General features: G+C 45.7%; 1 protein-coding gene and 1 long non-coding RNA gene across 6 annotated transcripts in view; one reads left to right on the forward strand and one right to left on the reverse strand.

Annotated features, from left to right (window-relative positions):
• Positions 1 to 2,883: 2,883 nt before the first annotated feature.
• Positions 2,884 to 11,701, reverse strand: LOC135316592 (uncharacterized). 4 transcript variants are annotated; one of them, XR_010375849.1, is made up of 6 exons: positions 11,583 to 11,701; positions 10,535 to 10,623; positions 9,668 to 9,813; positions 8,961 to 9,092; positions 4,491 to 4,581; positions 2,884 to 4,402 (listed from the first exon to the last, which is right to left on the reverse strand). It is a non-coding gene; the product is annotated as an uncharacterized LOC135316592 (long non-coding RNA). The 4 variants fall into 4 exon arrangements; XR_010375850.1 differs by having other exon boundaries at positions 2,884 to 3,379; positions 4,491 to 9,092; XR_010375848.1 differs by having other exon boundaries at positions 4,491 to 9,092.
• DVL1 (dishevelled segment polarity protein 1) overlaps positions 11,173 to 21,221 on the forward strand; it is a 104,416-nt gene continuing 94,367 nt past the window's right edge. The window contains exon 1 of one of the 2 annotated variants that reach the window (XM_064470298.1): positions 11,173 to 11,701. In XM_064470298.1, the coding sequence (XP_064326368.1) occupies positions 11,532 to 11,701 (170 nt within the window). In that variant the 5' untranslated portion in view covers positions 11,173 to 11,531. The remainder of the gene's footprint in view (positions 11,702 to 21,221) is intronic. The other variant, XM_064470299.1, reaches the window with a different exon arrangement.

The following is a 21,221-nucleotide window of genomic DNA, read 5'->3' on the forward strand; positions in this document are numbered from 1 at the left end:
GGCTGGCATTAATCGGGAGGACCTGCACAGTCGCATAGCGCTTTACATATTCCAGGTTAAGTACAGAGAGCGCATGCCTTCACAAACGACAATGCAAATACCTCATTTTATGAATGGGGAAATGTCAATATCCTCATTTTTCAGGGGAAAGGGAGGCACACAATTGACCAAGGTAGGGCTGGGATCAGCTCCGAAGAGCTCTGGAAGCCTGACTCTGTATTTCTCTCTCTAAGCTGCTTTGTTGATTTGTTTTTGTTTCAGTGCAGACCAAATCAAATTTGGCATGAGCAGATACTTTCAGCTGAAGTTAATGGAGTTACAGTGCTGTAATCCCTGTCTCAGTTAGATCAGAACCAGAAATATTATGGAGAGGGCTAAACTCCTTTGTGGAATCTGGAATGTGATTTCCCTGCAGTCTTTGGGTGGACCCAGGCCACACAGAGCTTGTGTGCACATCAAAACAAAGGTATGATTACAGCACAGGTAGACAGATTGTTAAAAGGAACAGCTCCTCGTGGGCAGCCCATGACGAGGAAGAGCAACACCACACTCCGCTGAATAGCCAGTCAGGAATTTTCATGGGCCAGAGTCTCAGAAGGGGAGCTGAGGAGGGAGAGGAGTCCATTCTTGTGGATTTTGGCATTGTTTTGGGGAGCGGGGACCTGAGATAGTGGGGCTGTGGGCTGGAGGGGAGTTCTACACATGAACAGTGCGTCAGGTGGGGATGTCCAAAAATTTGAGGTCAGTAATTCAGTGTTGTAATCCGCACAAGTTAAAGCATCTGGAAAGCCGGAACATATTAACAGTTTTACACAGCTTCTCTGACCACTTGGGATATTCAGTGGCACCATTCCCAACCCAGGCACACCTGTGGTCCTTCGGGCACCGAAGAAAAGGTCTTTCCTACTGTTGTGAGCATGATGTCAGGGGCTTGTGTTGTTGTGTAAGGGTGAAGGTGGCCAAGGATTGCCAGCCTACTCTTTGGTGGTCTGAAAAGAACGGCAGAGGGAGGGATTGCTCATGGGCTTGGTGACTGGAACTGGGGTAGGGTCTCCAGGATGTTGTGGGTGGTGGAAGTGTGAAGAGGAGCTTGTGTGGAACAGCTGCGAGGGTGATGGAGGATGTGAGGGTGATGGTGTGGTTTCAGTCTTGAAGTAGTGCTCTGCTTGCGACTGGTATTTCAGCCTGGATTTCTTCCTGGGGCCGGAGCATTCTGAGGTCTTTGCAAGGCATGAAGTAGCTGTGGTCCAAGGAAGGCATCTCAGTCTACCACCTCAACAGCTGGGAATGTGACCTGGTGCCTAGCATGGTGTGTGTCTTGACTGTTGTTTTGGCCACCATTGCCACTTATCCGGGAACATGTCAGCCCCATCTAATAAGGGCACAAGTTCAGTCAAACCAAAAAGAGATGTTATGGCTAGGTGAAGCTGCCCGCTGCAGGAGCACGTGTACTGTAAGGATCTAGTGCTGTTTTGAGATCTATCCAACGCCATGCACCTCCCCAGCGTAGGAATCAATATCAAGTCCCATACCTGCCCCTTTCTTAGCACCCCTACCAACTTGGGTGTCTTGTCTGACTGATGACAATGTTCTTAACTAAATCCCATTTCAGACCCCCTCTCCCTCCTCCCACAAACACCACTGATCCCTGCTCTTGTGTGACAGGGCTCAGTAAGACTCTCGGCAGCTTAGAGGTGTGCTGCACTGGGTGTGATGGTTGCTGAGTTGCAGCTGCTTACACTGAAGCTGAGCTCAGCTCCCTGGCTCTGCCAAAAGTGCGGTGGGTAAGGCCTCCTGTCTACCAGAAGGAACCGTATTGTCTGTTCAGAAGCTAGGACGTCAGTACTTCGATGCATCCATAGGAGTGGAAAACGGACCGTGTCAATTTTCATAGGTATTAATAGTTTTCTCTGTTAGTGAGGACTATGTTAAAGAATAAGTATACTGGGGACCCTTATTTTTAATGCCTTCAAATATTAAAAATATTAATAATAGAATATAACAGTAGAGGTGGAGGCGAGCCTTCCTAAGCTACAGCTGGGCAGATCCTTACTTTTAGTTTGCTTATCACTTCCACTGCTCTCTGGACAGTTTTTGTGGTTTCCAATTAACTGCCTTTATCTTCACTTATGATTTACCCCAGCAAAACTGCTCAGATTGGGCAGACCCATGAGGAGTGGAGAGGAGGGTCTGGGGTCAGGCCCAGGCCCCTATTTCCCTGCCCTTCCCCCGAGGTAGACAGCCTTTCTTAGGCTGCTTTTGGCTGGACCTGATTGAAACCCAAGCCGCATTCCTGCAGGTGCATGAGGCTGCACTGGTTATTCCATCAGGGTGGCACAGTCTCAAGTAATTGTCATTAATGTCTTTCTCCCTCCCTTTCATGTCTGTGAGTCAAAGGTTGGAGATCTTTACTTGCCAGTTCAAATTGCTTAGCACAGTTCATATAGACACCAGCTCAAAGTGGGGTTACTCATAAACTCCAGAGGCATTTAAATATTTTATTTGACGTTGAGGCTGCAAAATAGCTTAAGGGGAAAAAATTTAATATGATCTCTGAAACAAACACTAGGAAGAACTTTGAGTTCCTCATCCTTGCTTTGATCACCAGTTTGAATTTGGTAAGGGTCAGACACGCCAGTACAACCCTAGACTGATCAAGCTGGGTGTCCAAGTTGAGATTATGGCCCTTTTTTCTTCAGGAGAGGTATGTGTTGTGTGATTGGACTGATGATCAGAGCAGTGGTTTTCAAAAGCAGCCTGCCACATCCAGCATGTAATTTAGTACGTTAAACTTCTGGCTGAAAGAGATCCAGGCAAGACTGCTGGGTAACCAGTTGTGTTTTCAAACTGTTGAAAAAAGGAAGAAAACAGAACACTGAAGTGAAGAGTTTTGTTTGTTTATTTCTTAATACAGAGAAATTATCAAAGGCTATTAGCCCTTAAATACTGTTGAGAAGCCATTTAGGTCCTTTACATATGCACTTTGTGTTTTGTCAGTCTCAGGCACTGGCATGAAATCTATGTAGCTGATATTGCACGTGAAAATTGAAGGCTTGACGTGCAGTCAACGACTAGGCTAGGGGCAGGACTGCTGCCTTCTGTTCCCGCTCTGCCACAGGCTTAGTGCAATTCTAGCCAGGTTGGTTTTCTCTCTCTTTCTCTCGTCTCAGCCTTTCTTTCCCGAATATGGGACAGTAACTTGCCTCTCATGGAGAAGTAATTCTTTAAGTGTGTAGCACTTTGGTAAATGTGCTTTGCCTGAGTTATTCGAAGTAGTGTTCTCGCGGTACTCATGGAATGCCGCATCTTGATAGACCTCTTTACTTGTCACTTTGCAGGCTCTTGGCAGGCTTTGCCTCATTATAGTCTCCTTGGTTTCCTGAGACATGCATTTTATGTTCTGTTAGTTAAAATAATAACAACCCCTAATATTTTTATACCAGTTATTTCTCAGTGAGTACTCTAGCTCAATAAGGGCAGAGAAGTGAAAGTCTCTTAGGGTAATGTATGGAATGTAAGCCCTTGTGGAACAAGGAAAGGGTGTGTGGCAGTGACCTTACAAGGGGTTAAAACTGAGACTAGAGCTAGAGTCCCCTCTTCCCAGCTCTGTGCACATTCTGCTCCCTTTCAAGACTGAGAGGAGGACTTGTTCCATAAAGCTTGGGTTTTTTTTTCCTTTGTTGTAACAGAATTAATTTTAAGTATTATTGTTACTTAACTTTTACCATTTATCATTGTTGTGTAACTCTCCTAGCATTCAAGAAATAAAGGAGAACAAAATGGAGTTTCAAGTTAAGGTTGATTTTATTTCTTGCTCTTTGGAGATGCTATCTAAGCTATTAGCCAGCATTAGCTAATTCTTCCCAATAGCTGTGCAGCGTGTTTCATCTCAGAGCATCCTAAAGTGCTTGACAGAGTGCAGATTGGAAGCCATGAGTTATTCCAGTGATTTCAGTGTGGTTTCCACATGGGACATCATTATTTGACTTGGTCATGGGGCCCACAGACAAATTTTAGCTCTCCAAAAGTGTTGTATAATGAACAGATCTGTGGCTGTAGATGGAGTTCAAACCATCTATCAGAGATGAAGGCTGGCAGCTCCTTCATAGTACCTCATTCTGCAGTTCCAGAAGGGAAGATAACATATCCTGCTGGAATAGTTAACTGCACAGTTTTATACTTTGCTCCCATCCCAAATTCCTCTTTTACTTGCAGAACTAACACCTTGCAAAGTTCCTGCTGCACATTCTGCTCTTGGAGGGCTTCCACCCACTGAGTGCTATCCCAGCTGGTGTGACAGAGTTCTTCCAGGGACACTGATGGAAACAGCTTGTATTAGTGCTTTGATGGGCAGTGCAGGGTGCAAGTGCAAGAATTTGAAGGACCAAAGCAGGATATGAAACTAAAAAGAGGCAGAAAAGTGCATTTAGCAAACTAAGATTGTTGACTAGCTTGTCTAGCTCTGGTGAAAGTATTATCTTCTCTCTTACCCGGTTGGAAATCATACTACAGCCAGTCTCCTGCCATTTCACCTCTTTGTTGGGGTGAATTGGCCCCTGTGACGGCTGCTTGCGCTTTTACCTGAGGAAAAAAAAACCAAATATGTTAAAAGGGTTGGGACACGAAGACAATGAGAAGTGGACAGGGGTTAGTTCCTTCTTGGTGGGCTCTGCTGTTGCTGAGAATGAATGATGAGTTCTTGAGCAGGTGGAGCCAGGGGCCCTGTGCAATAAAGTACCCCTTCTGGTATCGTTGTGGGACTTTACTGGTCAGTCCCTGCTATAACCTGTAAGTGAGATTCTTCATGTCAGGAGAAGCCTAATGAGAACTACTGAAAAAAAGACACCTTGGGCAAAGTGAGATCATCCTGGAGCTGGTGCCCGTCCCACTGGGAACATCTGACTCAACAGCATTTTTCTAAGATTTAAACTTACCTCTTTTTTTTTTCCTCAAATGCCACAGGCAAACTAGACCACCAGGCCATAAAAAAAGTCTTCAGATTATACTGCTGATGCTGGGAGCCAAAGATGCCACCATTTTTCTGGACTGAGGTGACATATGTTGGGTCAGATTTCTAGATCTGTTCTTTGTTGGGGGAATTTGGAGCTTGAACGGAGTTTTTCTGAGGGCTTCAAAAACACAAACGCAGTGTTTGCAGGCCTGCTTATTTGTACTTGCCTGACACTATGCATGTACAAATTGTCCAGTTCCCTCTTGAACCTGGTGTGGCTTGCTCTGCTCTTCTCTACACGTGGGGGAGTCTGCAAAAATAGGCAGCTGCAATTGTGCAATTATCTCAGAGTGAGGTCTTTCTGCATAGCTGTAGCTAATGCTGGGTGTCATTAATGCTTTAAGCCCTGTTCCTTTCTGCTGGTACAGTGCGTCTCTGCTGGCAGACTCCAGCCAAAAACTCTGCTGTCAGTTATTTGTTGCTGGGGCATCTTGTTACTTTTCTCTGTCTCTGTAGACAATGGGTCTGATTTTCCAGGAAAGCAACTGGGAGCAAGGAAAAGCTAATTTAGCAACCACAGGGCCTGCTTTGCAGACCACTGAAATTAAATATTTTCATTGTCTTCAACTTGACTGAAATGAAGTCCAGATTGTCCCCGTTTCCTTTCTGCCTCCCAGTCTGGGGAGAGTCTTACCAGGGGAGAAGGACTTGCTAGTCATTAACAGAACACATTCCTGAGGGGAAGAAGAAACCCTGGGGACCTGAGAGAAGTAGGATAAAGATCCAAATAGATGTTTCTGAGCAAAAACTCCACTCTTTCCTAGAGGTCAAGTTTTCAGATGTGTATGTGGCCCTCTGCGGATCAGCTGCTCCGAAGACAATTGCTGCAGGGAAATTTTTCAAGTGTGGCTCTCCTCTTTTAAAAAAAAGTGCTGCAGCTGCTAAGAATAGGTAGGAGAACCAGAAAACGGCTGAGGAAAGGAAGCAGATCGAGTCATCATGAGTAGGAGCTGGTATTGACCCATTAAACTTGTTGATGAGGTGTGCATCACATGAAAATGTCTGAAAATGCTTGACACTGCCAAAAGTGTACGTGTGTGATAGTGACTGGTTCTCCATGATTGGCATGAGAAGACTCCAGAAAAAGTGTGTGAATGCTGAGTTTCCATAGCTGGAGTACTGATGTTCTAACCCACAGCATTTTGTGTATGTGGTTCAGCAACAAGGGAGGTCTTGCCTGGAAGGCATCACTTCTTCCCCTCAGAGTCAGAGCTTTTTGCCCAGACAAGAGATGGTCTCATGAAAATTTCCCTCTGAAAGGCCCATCTACAGCAAACACGTGATGGAGAAAAGGGTAATTCTTCAAAAACATCTTGATGTAACTCAGTTATTTGAAGTGCCCAACCTGTTGCCTTTTGCAATAACATTTCACCTCTTTGCAGACTCATCTCCACAGTTTTGATTGTTGCTTTGAAGTACAGTTGAGTTCCAAGACAGAAGTTAGCAGCGTTTCTGCAGCAGGGTTAGCGAGGTTGATGCTATTCTGTCTGAGCATCCGATTTTCACCTGAGGTTTGCTGTTGCTGGGAGACCTCGAAAGGACAGGAACATAGTTGGTTCAGTGTGATAATTCTTCCATCACTGCAGGATCACACTGAGATGCATCAGACTTTCGGTAGCAGTAACCGAACAGTCAGCGATAGACTCAAGTTAGATGAAAAAGAGACTGAAATTGGAGGCGACACTCTTCATTCCTATGAATCCCATAAGTAGTGTGCATCTGCTAACAATGTTGGTTAATGTTTTCCATTGCATTCTTCTGATTTCTTTTTAGCAGTCCCCATGGAGCATCAACATGAACGTTGTCCTCTATTCTTCTCTTTTCCCCTCCCCTGCGGAGTACACGGCGCCTCATTCCTACAGACCTGGAGGGCGATATCCCTCCATAACACACATTCTTCAGTTAAGTGGGTTTTTGGAAATGTCACTGAAAATACCCCCGTGTCATTTCCTCCCAGGTTTATTTGTTTTTTAATTCAGTGGCAATGCAAGCTCCGGGGAGCTTTGCCCAGGGGGCTGGGAGCAGATTGCTGGACTGCAAGTCTTTTGCCTCCCTCTAGTGTTTGATGTCTTTATTTTCTTCTGAACTCTCAGGACCGAGTTCTGCCATGACCTGACTGTGCCCAAGGTCTGCTGCACAGGGAGAGTGAATAAAAAGGAAAAAAAATTGCAGATCTTTTAAACCAGATCCATGAGTAGTGTAAACTGACTTGGATTGCATCCTGCTGATGCATAGCAGCTTGGGGGCCAGCCTACAGCACCTTAATGCTAAGCACATCCCAACTGTGTGGTTGCAGTTCTATCTTTCTGCTTCTCTTTCTCTTTTTGGATGATTTCCATGTTTAGTTCTTATTCTGCATTGATGTTAATCTTGCCTGTGTGAATCGGTAGAATGAGATGGAAACTTTGCCCCAGAGATGAAGAGCAGCTGCACAACTTGCCTTCATGAATGTGCTGAAAGTCTTCACGTAACGCTTGGTGTTTCCACGGGGAAACAGGATCTCTGAAGAGGGGGAATAGGTTGTCCAACAGTTCCTGTGTGGTTCATACAGACACCAGCTTCTGATACATCCCTTCAATGATAAAAGTCCAAAATCCATTTCTGTTTTTATTTTTAAACAAAGGTGATTTTGGAGAAAATTCTTAAGGATTAGGAATATAAGGATTGGACTCAATACTTCGGCAACCCAGATTTTGTGTGTCTAGGTGACTCCTGTGATTCCAGTCTGGAATGACCCTTCCCTGGCTAATGGGTGACATTGGTTTAGTTTCTAATACGTCTGTGCTATCATAGCCACCTCGTAGGTGTGTACCATCAGTCCTACAAGTGGCTCGGAGAGCTGGCAGTGAATGATGGGAAGCTTGCAGTGACACTAACCACATTGATCCTGCTGTGTTGCTGGAACAAATGAAGACGGAAGCCTTCATTTCCCAGGGTTGACTACCCAAATGAAAGCACTCGTAGTCAAACCTGATTCCATTGACGTGAGTAGCAAAACTGCTGGCGACTGACTCTTGACAAGGAATAATCCGCCAAGTAAAAGGTGATTTTGTTCTTTTACAAACACATTCTTGCAGGTGGATTAAAAATACCTACGAAAGCTCAGAGTGGGTCCCAAGTCACAGCTTTGGTGAGTGTCAGAGTGCTCAGAGCTTTGGTTTTCTTTTTGTCATATCTCTTTAAACAAATACTTATTTGCTAAGCACCCAGAGTGTGATATGCTTTTTGAATTCACCGAGACAAACAACAACCATCACTATAATTCAAAGGATGGCTTTGTAAAAGGGCTTGGTTATTCTCTCCGTGGTAATGAAGTGCACTGCTATATAAATGAAGAAAAGGGTGAGCGGCTTTTATGCCTCAGGGCACTATCTGCTCCCTGCAGGGGTCAGCAAGACTGTTTGCTCTAGCAGGGAGAGCACAGCACTAATAGCAAGAGATTTTATGCCTTATATTTACTTTCCACAGAAGTGTTAAGGCATGAACTCCGCAAGAAGCAAGATATTAGCCCTGATGGACCAGTGGTTTGCAAAGGTGGTGTATTCTGCATTCCTATGTCTGCTCTTTAATTGGATTAGCTTGTGGTTTGACTGTAACATGAAAGCGGGTTATCTCCTCTCTTCTGTGCTTGATGGGGACACAGAAAGCTTTTTGTGAGTCATAGAGCCAGTCTTACCATGTCTGTTCCAAGGTAGTCATCTGACAATTATACAACTCATTATATTTTCAGTTGTCAAAGGTAAAAGCAAAGCGAATAGAGCAAGAACAGAGCTCTTTGCAGATTTAGTCTTTGTGTGGATACCACCTGGGTCTCTGAGGAATTCAGGAGGTCGTTAAGTATGAACTGAAGAGACCAAAGGGTTGAACGTTAATATTTTGCCTGAGTTTCATACTGCAAAAACTACATAAATCTCAGTATCTCAGAAAATTTACCTTGTACTAGAGTTACCTTATAATCCTGCCAAAGGAAGCCTTCCCCAGTCTTGCTCAGAGATTCTTGTGTGCAGAAGAGTTGGTGGATTCAAGCCATACTTTCCATACCAAGAGTATTCTCAGGTGCTTTCAGAACCGTAGCACGTGTCTGTGCGCACATGCAGGACAGAAAGTTGAATGTACAGCTTTAAAGAAATCTTCAGTACTTTATGCCTTACTCTGTCAGAATTCCAAAGCTGAAACTAACCGCCAATGGCTACCACTCTTGGAAAGTACTCTTTGAAGTGTACTAAGTTGGTCATTCCTGACTTAAAACAGTACTAAATCACTAGTTACGTGATGAAGACTAAGGCCATATACGTTTACTTTGCTGTTTATCTTGTTTGATGATCACACAGGCGTTCAAGTTAGTGGTATGAAAGTCAGCAGATGAGCAAATCACTGGAGCTGGAAAACCCCAGTGCATGTGATTTTGTTACTGCTTCACTATACCAGAAATGACAGCAGATAGTTGATGTTTTGGTTTCTCAATATTGTTAAATCCTGCTGAGTTGTGGATTAACCGTGCCATTGGCAGACGGGTACCCAGATCTGGCTTGGCATAGGAGAATTTGGCTCCAGAAGGGGTATCACAGCGTCCATGTGGTAGTGTGCTGGTGGGAACTAGTAATGACTAAACTTTCAGAAAACTGAGAATAATAAATAGCAATAATGTTAACAGACCTTTTGGCAGCCTCTGACACGACTGGCTCCTCTGATTCGTGCTGGTAGAAAAACCATTCCAGTGCCACAGGTAATCCTGTCACTGAGCTGTGATTTACCCCTTCACGGAAAGCAGCTGAATATTCCAAGAAGTGAATGTCCTCTTTCTTTGAAAGGGAAAAAAGAGAGAATTGCATTAGCTTGGGATTTCCCTTAAGAAGTACTTCTAATGAACAAAAGATTCCTTGAGACCTAAGCACGCTGTTCTGAAATCTTAATTTTTCTGGCTGTCATTTTGGGGGATTCCTAGAAAGGTGAACTCTGCCCAAATACATTACCTGCAAAACGTGGTGCCCTAAAGATTTTTCTCTGAACTGTCTCCTTGAAAACATACCTATCTCACCTGGCAGCACTGAACAGCGGCTCTTGCTGTTCTGTGAAATTCAAGTGACGATAGGTGTAAAGCTTGCTCTGTGCCAAGGACCTCAGCGGGCTCTGTGCCCAACAGGCTTCCACTGAAGCAGCTATTAAAAGCAATTTCTTCTGAGCCACGAATGTGCCTCTGCTCTCTTATTAGCATAAGCTGCAGAGAAGCCAGCTGCACTATGGAAAATTTCATGATCTGCAGAGACCCATGAGCTCATTGCTTAAAGAGAACCCATCTCAATTCTAACGAAACACAAAGGGGGCCAGTCTGCTGGGGCAGGGGAGCCTGAATTCTTGAGATACCTGAAATACAGTGGTCTGCCTGCCTTTATAATGGTGTGAGTAACGTTAGTCAGTTCCCTGCCCTGCCCGTCTCATATACATGGGAAAGAATGTATCTTACATCTTGTAAAGGCTGCTGGGTTAGAATATAAAGCTTTACTAACCAAGGTAGTAACGTACCTCCCTTTTCCTGCTGTTAGGGGAATAAGGACGCCGACCACCTCTGTGCGGTGCCCAGGGGTTTGTGCCCGGAAAGCATTTACTAATTCCTAGATGGAGAAAATAAGGAGAGAGCTGCAAGGGGACTAATAGTGTATATATAACCCTTTGGGGATGTTTACTGGGACGGCAAGTGTTTTTCTTACATCGGAGACTGGGATGTTCATACAGACAGAGCATCTCGTGTGTGTTGCACTCATAAATCACGGCCACATCAGAAGTACCCGAAGTGGCATTCGTGCACCTGAGCCGACTGACTGCGAAGGAAGGGTTTTTATGGCGAGGAGGGGGGAGCTCAGCGCCTTGGCGCTTGGCGGTTGTGCCCTTGGAAGGGAGGGGACCAGCGCGGTGGGGTGGCTGAGATCAGCCCCGCCGGCTGTCCGGGAGCAGCAGGGCCCTGGAGCGCCCCGTCAGCTCGGGACCACGGCGTCCCCGCTCCCCGCCGGCCGAGGAAGGAGGCCCGGGGCGGCCCGTCCCGCTCCCCGCGGCGCCGCCGCCCCGTCCCGTCCCGCTCCCCGGGCCCCGGCAGCGGCGCCGCCGAGCCGGCAGGGGGCGGCCTGCGGGAGCGGGCCCGGCCCGCGGGCAGAGCGGCGCCGGCGGGAGGAGGGCGGCCCGGCCCCGGCCCCGCGCCCCCGCTGCCCGCCCGCCTCCCCCCTCACCGCCCGCCGGCCCGGGGACGGGGAGCGGGGACGGGGAGCGCGGCGGCCCGCTGCCGAGCGCGGCGGGGGGCGGCGGCCGGAGGATGCAGGCGGGGCGGGCGGCGGCGGGCTGCCGTTCCCGGGTCGGGCAGCTAGAGAGCAGTGCAGGGAGCGAAATCCCGGCCGAGGAGCCCCTGCGCGGCGGCGGCCGGGCGCTGGGAGCTCCCTTCCTGTCGGGGGCGGCTCTGGGCCGGAGGCCGTGAGAGGAGCCGAGCAGCGGCGGAGGCCCCGGGCCGGCTCCCCGCTGCTCCCCGTCTCCCATGGCGGAGACTAAAATCATCTACCACATAGACGAGGAGGAGACCCCCTACCTGGTGAAGCTGCCCGTCCCGCCGGAAAAAGTCACTCTGGCCGATTTCAAAAATGTCCTCAGCAACCGGCCCGTGCACAGCTACAAGTTCTTCTTCAAGTCCATGGACCAGGATTTCGGGTGAGCGGCTCGGGGGGCCGGCGGGGGCCGCGCCTGCCGGAGCGGCGGTCCCTGCCCCTCCTCTCCTCCCCGCGCCCCTTCCCGCTGACAGCCGAGGGGAGGTCTTTAAGCCTCCCTCGGCCCCGAGCGGGAGACACCTGCTTCGCTGCCGCCGCCGCCTGCTCGGGGGGCTCCGCCGCAGGCTCCCCCCGCCACCGCCGCCGCCGGGGTGCGGGCCCTGCCGGGGCGCTCGGCTCCGCCGCCGGCTGCGGGCCCTGCCCGGCGCTAGGCCCCGCCGGCACCCCTGGGGAAGCCGCCAGTGCCGCCGCTAACATGGCGGCCCCGGCTCAGCCCCGGGGGTCGGCCGCTGCCGTTCGCCGCCCTCACCCCGCCGTCGGCCGGCGGGAGCCCCGCGGCCGGCCCCGGGAGCTGACAGACCCGGGGCGAGGAGGCCTCTCGGCCGGTGTTTCCGTGACTGCCCGCGGGGCGCTGCCCGCCTCCAGGCATCGCCGCCGGGCCGGCGCTGGGGCCGAGCGGCAGCCCCCGGCCGTAGCTGTCACCGTGTCGGGGCCAGGCCGCGAAGCTTGTGGCGAGGAGCGCTTCGCCAGGGCGGGGATTTTCTGAAGAGGCGAGGAGAGTCAGGCTGGAGATAATGCTGAAAGGTGAAGCCTTGTGCAAGTGCAGAAATGCCGGTCTGAAAAATCGGGTTGGTTTTCTGGGTCCGCCTTGGCGCACCGTCGGTGGGACGGCAGGTGTCAAACGGTCCGGTGGTCGGAACGGCCGCTTCTCGAAGGGCGCACGCCCCGCTCGCCGCTGCTGACACGTTCTGCTTGGTAGGAGTGCGGGAGAAGACGAGGGCCAGGCTTCCAAGGGACCGTTGTGGTTGTGGAGGCCAGATTTCTGACCGGAGACGGGGATGTTTGACACCGTTCTAGCCTTCACAGACTAGGGTTGTGTGCCTGTGGTGTATTTACAGCCATAATAAACCAACAACAATCCATTTGACAATTTTCCAGACAGTAACTTTCAAAATATATTAATCTGTTTGTAGCAAATCACTTTTCTTTGTACTCGGGTCTGTCACCGGCAAGACAATTTTACCTATTTCGATGCCTTGCCAGTAAGACAGAGAGCAGGTTTGTGGGAAACTAATACGGACCTGACTAAAGCAGCACCGCAGCTGAGGTGTGAATTTTGTGTTTGGTGGGATATATCATCCCAAGCATCTTTTTGCATGTTGTGTAGCCTCTTTTTTTATCCGTGAGGCCTGAAGCCTTTAACGTTGTGTTTTTTTTCCATGGTGGAATGTAGATATTGTTTGTTGACATGTATTTCTTATGTGGCGAGTTGTTAGTATTGGCGTGCTACTGTAGCGGTGTTGGGGTATTGGCTTCTTGTTTTTCTGGATTGTGAAAATATTTCTTTTTGGGAAACAACTATACAAACTGTTTGTTTTCAAAATAAGGTCTTTGAAATTGTCAGTTCATAAATTTTTCTCCTTCACCCTCAAGTTGTTGTGGTGCAACCTCAATAAAGGATGTTGGGTTTGTTGAAATGGCATATGCGTTCGTTCCCACTGCTACAGAAATCTGGTGCTAGAAAACAAAAACTGCGCTGAGGCATGTCGAACATGCTGGGAAGGTCTCAAACCCATTCGGGCTGTTCTTGATCTTTGACCAGGTAACAGAGTGGGTAACGTAAACCCTACAGGGGATTCTCTTATTAAATAAATCTCGAAACTGAGGTGAAAATTGTCTGTTATTCTTGCAATGTCTTGGAAATGGAGGTGAAGGAAGATGAAGGGCTGAAGGTGGGTGATGAGAATTAGGACCTGTACGTTCTCTCTCTCTCTTATTTAAACAACAGTCTCAGATATAACTGCTGAATGCATTAGGGTAGCGATCCATTGTCTTGAGCCAGCTAGAAGTAGCTCTAGAGACAGCGACTCTTCCAAGCCGTAAGCTGGCAGTCAGATTTTTGTTTGCCTTGGTCAACCAAATTTTTGTTCCTCTCTGGATCCTAAATACTTGTGACAAATAGGGAATCAGAAGAAAACCTATAAGAATCTTGGCTGTCTTAGCAAGCATTAATAGTAAATATGGGCTTTTTTTTGTCGCCTTGTCTTCAAACTGACTTTTTAAAATTGTCGTTGCGAATAGGTAATTATAGATGCAGTTGCCACTAACCATAACAGAACTGTGTATCTAATTTCTACCTTATGTGCCTGAAAATGTCCTCCAAACACATTCTCTTCTGTGTATTCTGTAAGTGGTACTTAGGCTTAAACTACAGTAACATTTTGGTTTTAGATGTAGTGCTCTACAGTTCTAGTGCTCTGTTCTTCGCATTGCTGCTCATTGGCTGAGCGGAGCTATGATTTGGCATGGAGACTGCCACTTGGCAGGGCGGCCTGTAAATCCCAGTGTGGAGTGAAAAGTACTTCTTGTGTTAGGAAAGCAAATGTTTTCCTGGAGAAGTGGAGCCTCCTTGAGAAGCCAGTGATCGGGAACTGACCTCGCAATGCCGCACATGTTGTTGTAATTAAGGCACAGCCTTTCCTGGATCCTGAAATAATGTAATAAATAATTGTGTTCCGAAACAGTGGATGTGTTGAATTGTTTCCAACCTTGAAAGACAGAGTTGCTGAGGATTGGAATGGAGTTGGGTTGGGGACGAGGAGCCATATCAAGCAGTGTTATGAAATTAAGCGGTTATGTGTACCTGTGCTGAGTTACCAGCCTGCTTTCAGCTTTACTTCTTGGAACATGCAGGAGAAGAAAGGTGTAGGAGGGGCATATTTCCTTCTGAACTTCAGTTACAGTTTAATTTAGTGCTCGGCCTTCCAGTCTGAACATTACACTATCAGTAAAGCTGTGGAAAATAGGTACAATGCGGAACCTTCATCCTGATTTTCCCGGCAGCGTTACTTTGACATATAAACACATTTCGCTGTGCCATTTCATTCTCAAGGCTGATGACGGGATGGACCTGTCTTTATTCTGGAAGCCCAGGCCTTCCCACTGACTCTATCTGTAGATATGATGTTGGTTTAAAGACGCAGGTTGTCCAACTGTGTTCTGACTTTAAGACTCAACCCTTGGAAGTGCTTTGTAGCTTCTATTTTTATTCTCGTCATTGGGAAATTAAGCAAAGACATTATAGGATCAGACTCGTTAATGTGATAGTATCCACCAGCAATGAAATTTAGAAAAGGTGATATCTGTGACACGTGTTTTATACTCAAGGATCTGTGTCATCAGCTTGCTTAGTTGCTTACAGCGACCGATCCTTTCCTCTTGGGGGAAAAGCTCAGAGGTCGCTTCTGATCACTGAAATTGTTGATTCTAAGGTTACAGCCGCACACATCTTGCAATAATGTATAATGCAATTTTCTTGATTCTTTGACGATTGAAAAATGACAAGTAACGACTACATCTAAAGATAAAGCTGTAGGTCGTGATGCCTGGGCTCTCACGTCTGAAACTCGTCACAGGTGCATAAACTGTGTTGGATCCAAATGATGCATAATGAATCTGTGTGACAGATCCTATATGAGGAATTCCTCTCTGTCTGCTCTTAAATATTTGGTATTTCCAGAGCTCTTCTTGTAAAACACTATCACTAACACCCAAAATTACAAGATTATAAAGGTATACGATCCAGGCATTCCCATAAGTTGTCTGTTTTAGTTTTGCTGTACAATCACCTACTTTGAGACTCCACACTACTGTTTCATCTCTGGTCAGTATAGGATGCTGTTCTGTGACGTGATTATAGGAGGAGAGATTCAGAGGAAGAACTGTACCATCTTAAAGACGTGGTCTGTACACGAGCTCGTGCTGATGAATACTCTCTCCTGCGTTGTTCTGGCTTCCTTTGTTCTGCTCAGTCAACATGTCACTGGGGCAGGAACTGCTGATGGGGCCTGTCAGCACTGCGGGGTAGGAAGAACAAGCAAATCTTAGGCTCTGCAACCTTTATCCATCAAATACCAGCCTGTGTCTGTTCTGCCATCCTTCTGGGCGAGGTTCAAGTCCTCATTCTTTCCATTGTGTGAACTAATACTCTTTTGATGATTCTGGTTTAGGGAGTACTTTGAGGAGTGGCTTTTTAGGCATTCCTTTGGTATCAGCAAAAGAACTTCCTTTTCAAGTGCACTTTAGGTGCAGCTGTTTCTTGCGCAGAAATTGATTTTCGTGGTACTTGGTGCGTTGAAAACTAGCAAGCAATTGTGATTTAAAGCAGTAGGAGTCCAGTTTGGGATTATGAGCTGAATGGGACAATTTTTGGTAGAAGAGGAACATGAGAAACGCTGTTTTATGTCTTTTCTCATGGGGCAATGTGCCATCTCTGTTTCACCCTTGCCCTAAGAGGAGTCCTAACTGAGAAAAGGGAGTCCTAGCTGACAAATACCTGGCTGTGGAGGTGCAGAATAATTTCATAAATGGGAAAGCTTTTAGAGACAAGATACCAAAAAAACCACCCTCAAAATATTTTTCATGGTGATAAATGAAAGTAGGAGTTGCCGATTTATCAATGAGGCTTAGACAATTGCTGCTTAAAGTGCCATTTGGACACTGGACATATATCATTTAAAAAACAGAAAGCTGATTTGCCTGTTATGTTTGCAGAATCCATTCTTACTGAATATAACTATGAAAGCTGTTGTAAAAATCCAGCGGGCAAAGGAACATTGGACAAAACTGTGGAAGCCTTATTTCTGCCTGTTCTCTGTCAATCAGGTGCCACAGAGTTCTAGACTCTGAGCTAGCCAAACTCAAGAGGAAGTTTTTGGGCTGAGTTTTGTACTTGGAAACCTGTTTCTGGGATAGGGCAGCATACTGGGCAAAAGTCCCTTGCAGGTAGGATTCTGCCTTTTAGGTGGACTCTGCTGTGCTGTGTAGTAGTAAGAGCATAGTTTTGCGTTGGGGTTTGGGTTTTTTTTTTGGTAGTTATTGCAACAAAGATTTTAATGAGGTATTTTTGCTGGTGTTTTTAAGGAGATCCTCTCAAGACTAAAGAGCAACATGAAAGGATGCCTACCTCCATACTTGTTTGAAAACTGAACAAGCAGGTGACAGAGGCTGATATAGGTCAGTTACAGGTAGGAGTTTGTCTTTTTTGAAACAGAATGAAATGAAGGCAAGTGATTAATGTTTGCACTAGAAAATATAGAGCTGGTAGAGTAGTGTGCAGAGGGGTCATGTGCTAAAAATAAAAGATTAGGGAAATGATCTTGGCAGCTCTGTGACAAGGATTGATACCCACAGAATGAATCTATGTGGATCAGAACTAGGCAAGGGGATGTTGAGATAACTACTATGATCAAAGCTCTGGCAAGTATTAGCTGTGTAGATGGAAAGTTTCAGAAATACTACACAGACTGCAAGACCTAAACGTGGGCTGGGTGTGGGGGTTTAGAGAGCAGTCAGAATTCAAGACAATGTCCACATTACTGACCTGAATGATGGGCAGGTAGATGAGCAGATAAGAGGAGGTGTGCTATATAACTTTTAGCCTTGAAATGTAAGCAAGGTTATCTTTACAAAGCAACCGTGAAGAATCTCTCTCTGTGTGATTGTTTTCCCACGTGCATCTCTGTCTCCTCCCCGTTTAGTCTCTTTTAGCCTCAATGTTACTGAAGGAACGGAGTGTTTTTAGGAGGGGCAAATGAGTGAGGAAGGAGTTCCATGAGGGTAGAACTAATGAAAGCAGGTTTCCTGAAGATTTGTGTCCTTCCAGTGTTAACCCTCTGTATTTTCTCTCTTATCTCAGGCAGCTTCATCAGTTAGTAGATATTCAGAGATCTGAGATACAGTTAGACTGAAAAAAAGACAGGAGTTTACTTGGTCACGAAGTTATAAAGGGTTGGGGCTTCAACTGGTAATGCAAGTCGCATAATTTACCATATAGATATTTGCAAATGCCTTTTGGATAGCAGCGTGGTTGAACAGATGGAGCAACAAATGGGTTTCTTTTAAAGATTTTTTTTTTATCCTGTAACCTTTTTGGCCAGGTTTGTCTGTCTGTAGGCTAGAAAGGAATGATTGCATAATAGTCAAAGTTGTCTTCGGGTCACACTGGGACAGCTGTTCCCTGTGATGTAAACAAATATCACCGACCAAGAAAATGAATGCAAGGCATGTTACAGCCCATGGCTAAGATTCATGACCCTCCTCTCCTGCTGCTTCCAGCTTTGCTCTGGGAGGCTATAGCAGGGTACGTGGCAGCATTGAAGCTCTGTTTGGGACTGATCCAAAGCCTGGTGAAGTCACTAAGAGTCTTTCTCTGAAATGCACTGAATTTTGAGCCAGTTTCCAGCTGAACTATTCTGTCACGTGAACAATATTGGTTCGAATGTGTAGCTTGCAGTGAGTGCAGTGCTAGGAGAATGCTTTTTAATGAAGGCTTTCCTCAAAATAAACCACAGGTGGTTAAGTAGATTGAGTTGAGAAGATGCTTGCATTTTTATTAGTTCTGTGAGACAGCTAATAAAACTGGGTATGGTGACTCTGACTTTACAATTCAGTGGGTCCTTCATGGTTCTTTCCAGCTTTCATTCCACTCAGCACGGTCTGAGGCACACTTAAATGCTGCAAATGTTCCAGAAGTCTTGGTCTGCTGTTGGTGGAGGAGCTCAAAAGTGAAGGCCAAGTTTCAGCTTGATTCAATCAAATAAATCTGGAGTAATATTCTGAAAATAGGGATTACTAAGAGCAGGTCCTGGGCCTGAGTATCTTGATCAACAGCAACCACATAGAGACCTTCAGGGGAAGAAAGCTCTTAAGACTGGAAGGGAGATTTCATTAATACCTGCAGAAAGTGAGTACTCTTACCTAGTGGGAGAAAATGGAGTTGCATGGTTAAAGCACTGAATTGAGACTGGGGAAATAGAAAAAAAAAAATTGTATTCAGCCACAGATTTAGCCCTGGACTCAGCAAAGTGCCTGGACACACTGAAGTATAGCGCTGAATTGAGGCCTGTGTTAGCTACTTGCCTAGTGCGAATAGCCTTTATTTCCCCTGGCTTTTTCTCATTTTCTCTGCTGAAATGTATAAACTTTCTGGAGACTCTGCGTCTTATGAATGTTTTCACAGCATCTAGCACTATGGTGCTTTTCTGTTTGCTGACATCAGAAAGCACTATTGTAGTACAAATAATAGAAATATGTATAAGAACACCAGCCTAATAGACCTCAAAGCTCATACCTTGTAACCACACTAGGCTAGCTTACACATACCTTGCCAAGCTGATTCTGATAGCTGTCTGCAGTACAAGTCACTGCTTATTTTAACGTCCCAGCTGTAATGTAATCTAAATATTTAAAACAACCACTTTTTCTGCTGGAACTTGAGGACTGCTCTGCTCTGAGGGTGGAGTATGTTATATTTATTAAAAGCTAATGCTATGAAAACATGCTAAAGGGATACATCAGGTTTGGTCTGCTTCCTGTGGCTAGTGATCTGCAGTGCGACAAGTTAGAAAAACAGGTTTACTTCTGTTCATTTAATGAACACCTCCACGCAGTGTATGCACAGTTTTGTTTTTCTTTTTTCCAGTGCTCAGGTAGACTTGTTTTGGCTTAAGAATACGCACACGGTCTGTACAGTTGTTGGAAACGTTAACCATCTCTATAGGTTTCAAGTTCAGCAACTTATGGGCTTGCTGTATCTTTAATTAAAATTTGTCTGTGAAATAGGTTGAATTAAATGGGATTTATTTAATAACGATTTTTGAAAGATTATTACCATTCTAGACTGCCACGGGAGAGTGAACAGGGAACCGGGAGGACATCCAGATGCACCAGGAAGAGATCCACATTCAGCGCTTTGAAACATACATAGCAATGGAATAGATTCAAACTTTGAATTAAGCAATTAATTGAACATACAGTATGAAAGCCTGTAAAGGTTTCCATGGTGTATTTGAGATTAGTACAACAGGCTCCCTTCACTTGGATTCTGCTTGCCTTCAAGCATGAGTCTGGCATTTTGGAAAACAGCCTTATCCCTTCCAACCTGTGATTCTGTGATTATCCATGCTTGCATTTCAGATTCCACTTTAAGTGCAGCCTGGCAGATGGTACCATGACTGTGTGCGACCTGGTCAATTACCATTCTGATTAGTACTTTCAGAGAATTGTTCAGGAGCACCAACCATCTATTTTAACCGTGCCACAGTGTTAGTTGGAAAGGTTGACAAGGTGGTGTTTCAGAAACACAGGTAGTGATTTTTCTGTATATGGCGTCACTGCTAGGATTCTCTCCCTGTTCTTCTGGTCTTTATCTTCTTTAGGAATCATGACATGTTTCAATTTGGATGCCTTGATAATTGAAGTTACTTCCTTTATCTTTTTTCCACAACAGTTGGGGTTCCCATGTGTTTGGCTGATTAGATATATTGTTGCTCTTGTTTGATGTGATGAACAGTAGATTTTCTGCCTTCATCTCTATGTGAACTTCTTTTAAATGGTGATCTTTTTTCCCCCCCTTAAGGTCTGGCTAATTCTTACTCTTTTCTGTGTTACTGTCATTCTTCCCTTGTAAATAGACGTGGAGAAAGGGTATTCATCAATGTCTCTATGCAGCTGATATTTGACTCGAGAATACACTAGACCTCAAGTAACTTGCAGTATATTATAGTCTCCCCATTGCAATCTTGAATGCCTTGTGATTGGTAGGGATCTGATTTGCTGTTAGAATTTCTTTGCAAGGGCCCAGTTTGTTAATGTGTCTGTGGACTGAATAGCTAGTCCACTGTCTTTATTGCTACTTGGTCCAGTTTTAACATCTCCAGGGTAAATGTGTAGGATGATTACTTGCAGTTACTGCAGTGAGCTGTGCTTACAGCCTCTTTGAAATAGGGATGGTTGAAGTTTCTATTCCACCTCCTTTTGTGTTAAATAACAGGGATTTCAGCTGGTGTTTGCAAAGTGGCAAGCCTTTTTTATTTTAAATTTACTTAAAACTTCTGCAACACAGAGGCAGACTTTTTTTTCTGTGAGTATGGTAAGCTAAAAAGGAGCAGCCTTATCCTTAAAACTTTCAGCAGTGTTGGAGTCCAGTTAAAGCCATTAAACCCCAATCCCCTTACTTAGCAGCTATGTATCATTCTTAACATGCCTCACATTATGGGAGGGAGAATTCAATAGAATCAGCTAATTGTTAATGATGCTGACTCAATACAACTCTTTACATATGCATTACTGCAGTTTATTCTGTCTAGTTTTTTGGTTCTTTAAAATGCTGAGATTTTTGGGTTTTATTTGGAAAGAGATTGAGAGAGGAAGCACAGTACAAGTGTTAAACTTCCTGAGTAACGGCAGTATCTAGAAGAGTTTCATTCCTATTTTCAGTCTGTGTGGGAAAAGAAAGATGGCTTGGTGTGTGACTTGACCAGCTATTTTGCGAGTACTGGAGGTGAAGTTAGCCTTTGTCCTTTCTGTGTCCACCAGAAAATCCTGAGGTGAGTAAGTTCTGAGTGTTTCTTTTGCTTGGACATCTATGCTAGCTGAAGCAGTGCTGAACACTACATGCTGAA

This window comes from Phalacrocorax carbo, chromosome 20, assembly GCF_963921805.1.
Source record: "Phalacrocorax carbo chromosome 20, bPhaCar2.1, whole genome shotgun sequence".
Classification (NCBI taxonomy): Eukaryota; Metazoa; Chordata; class Aves; order Suliformes; family Phalacrocoracidae; genus Phalacrocorax; species Phalacrocorax carbo.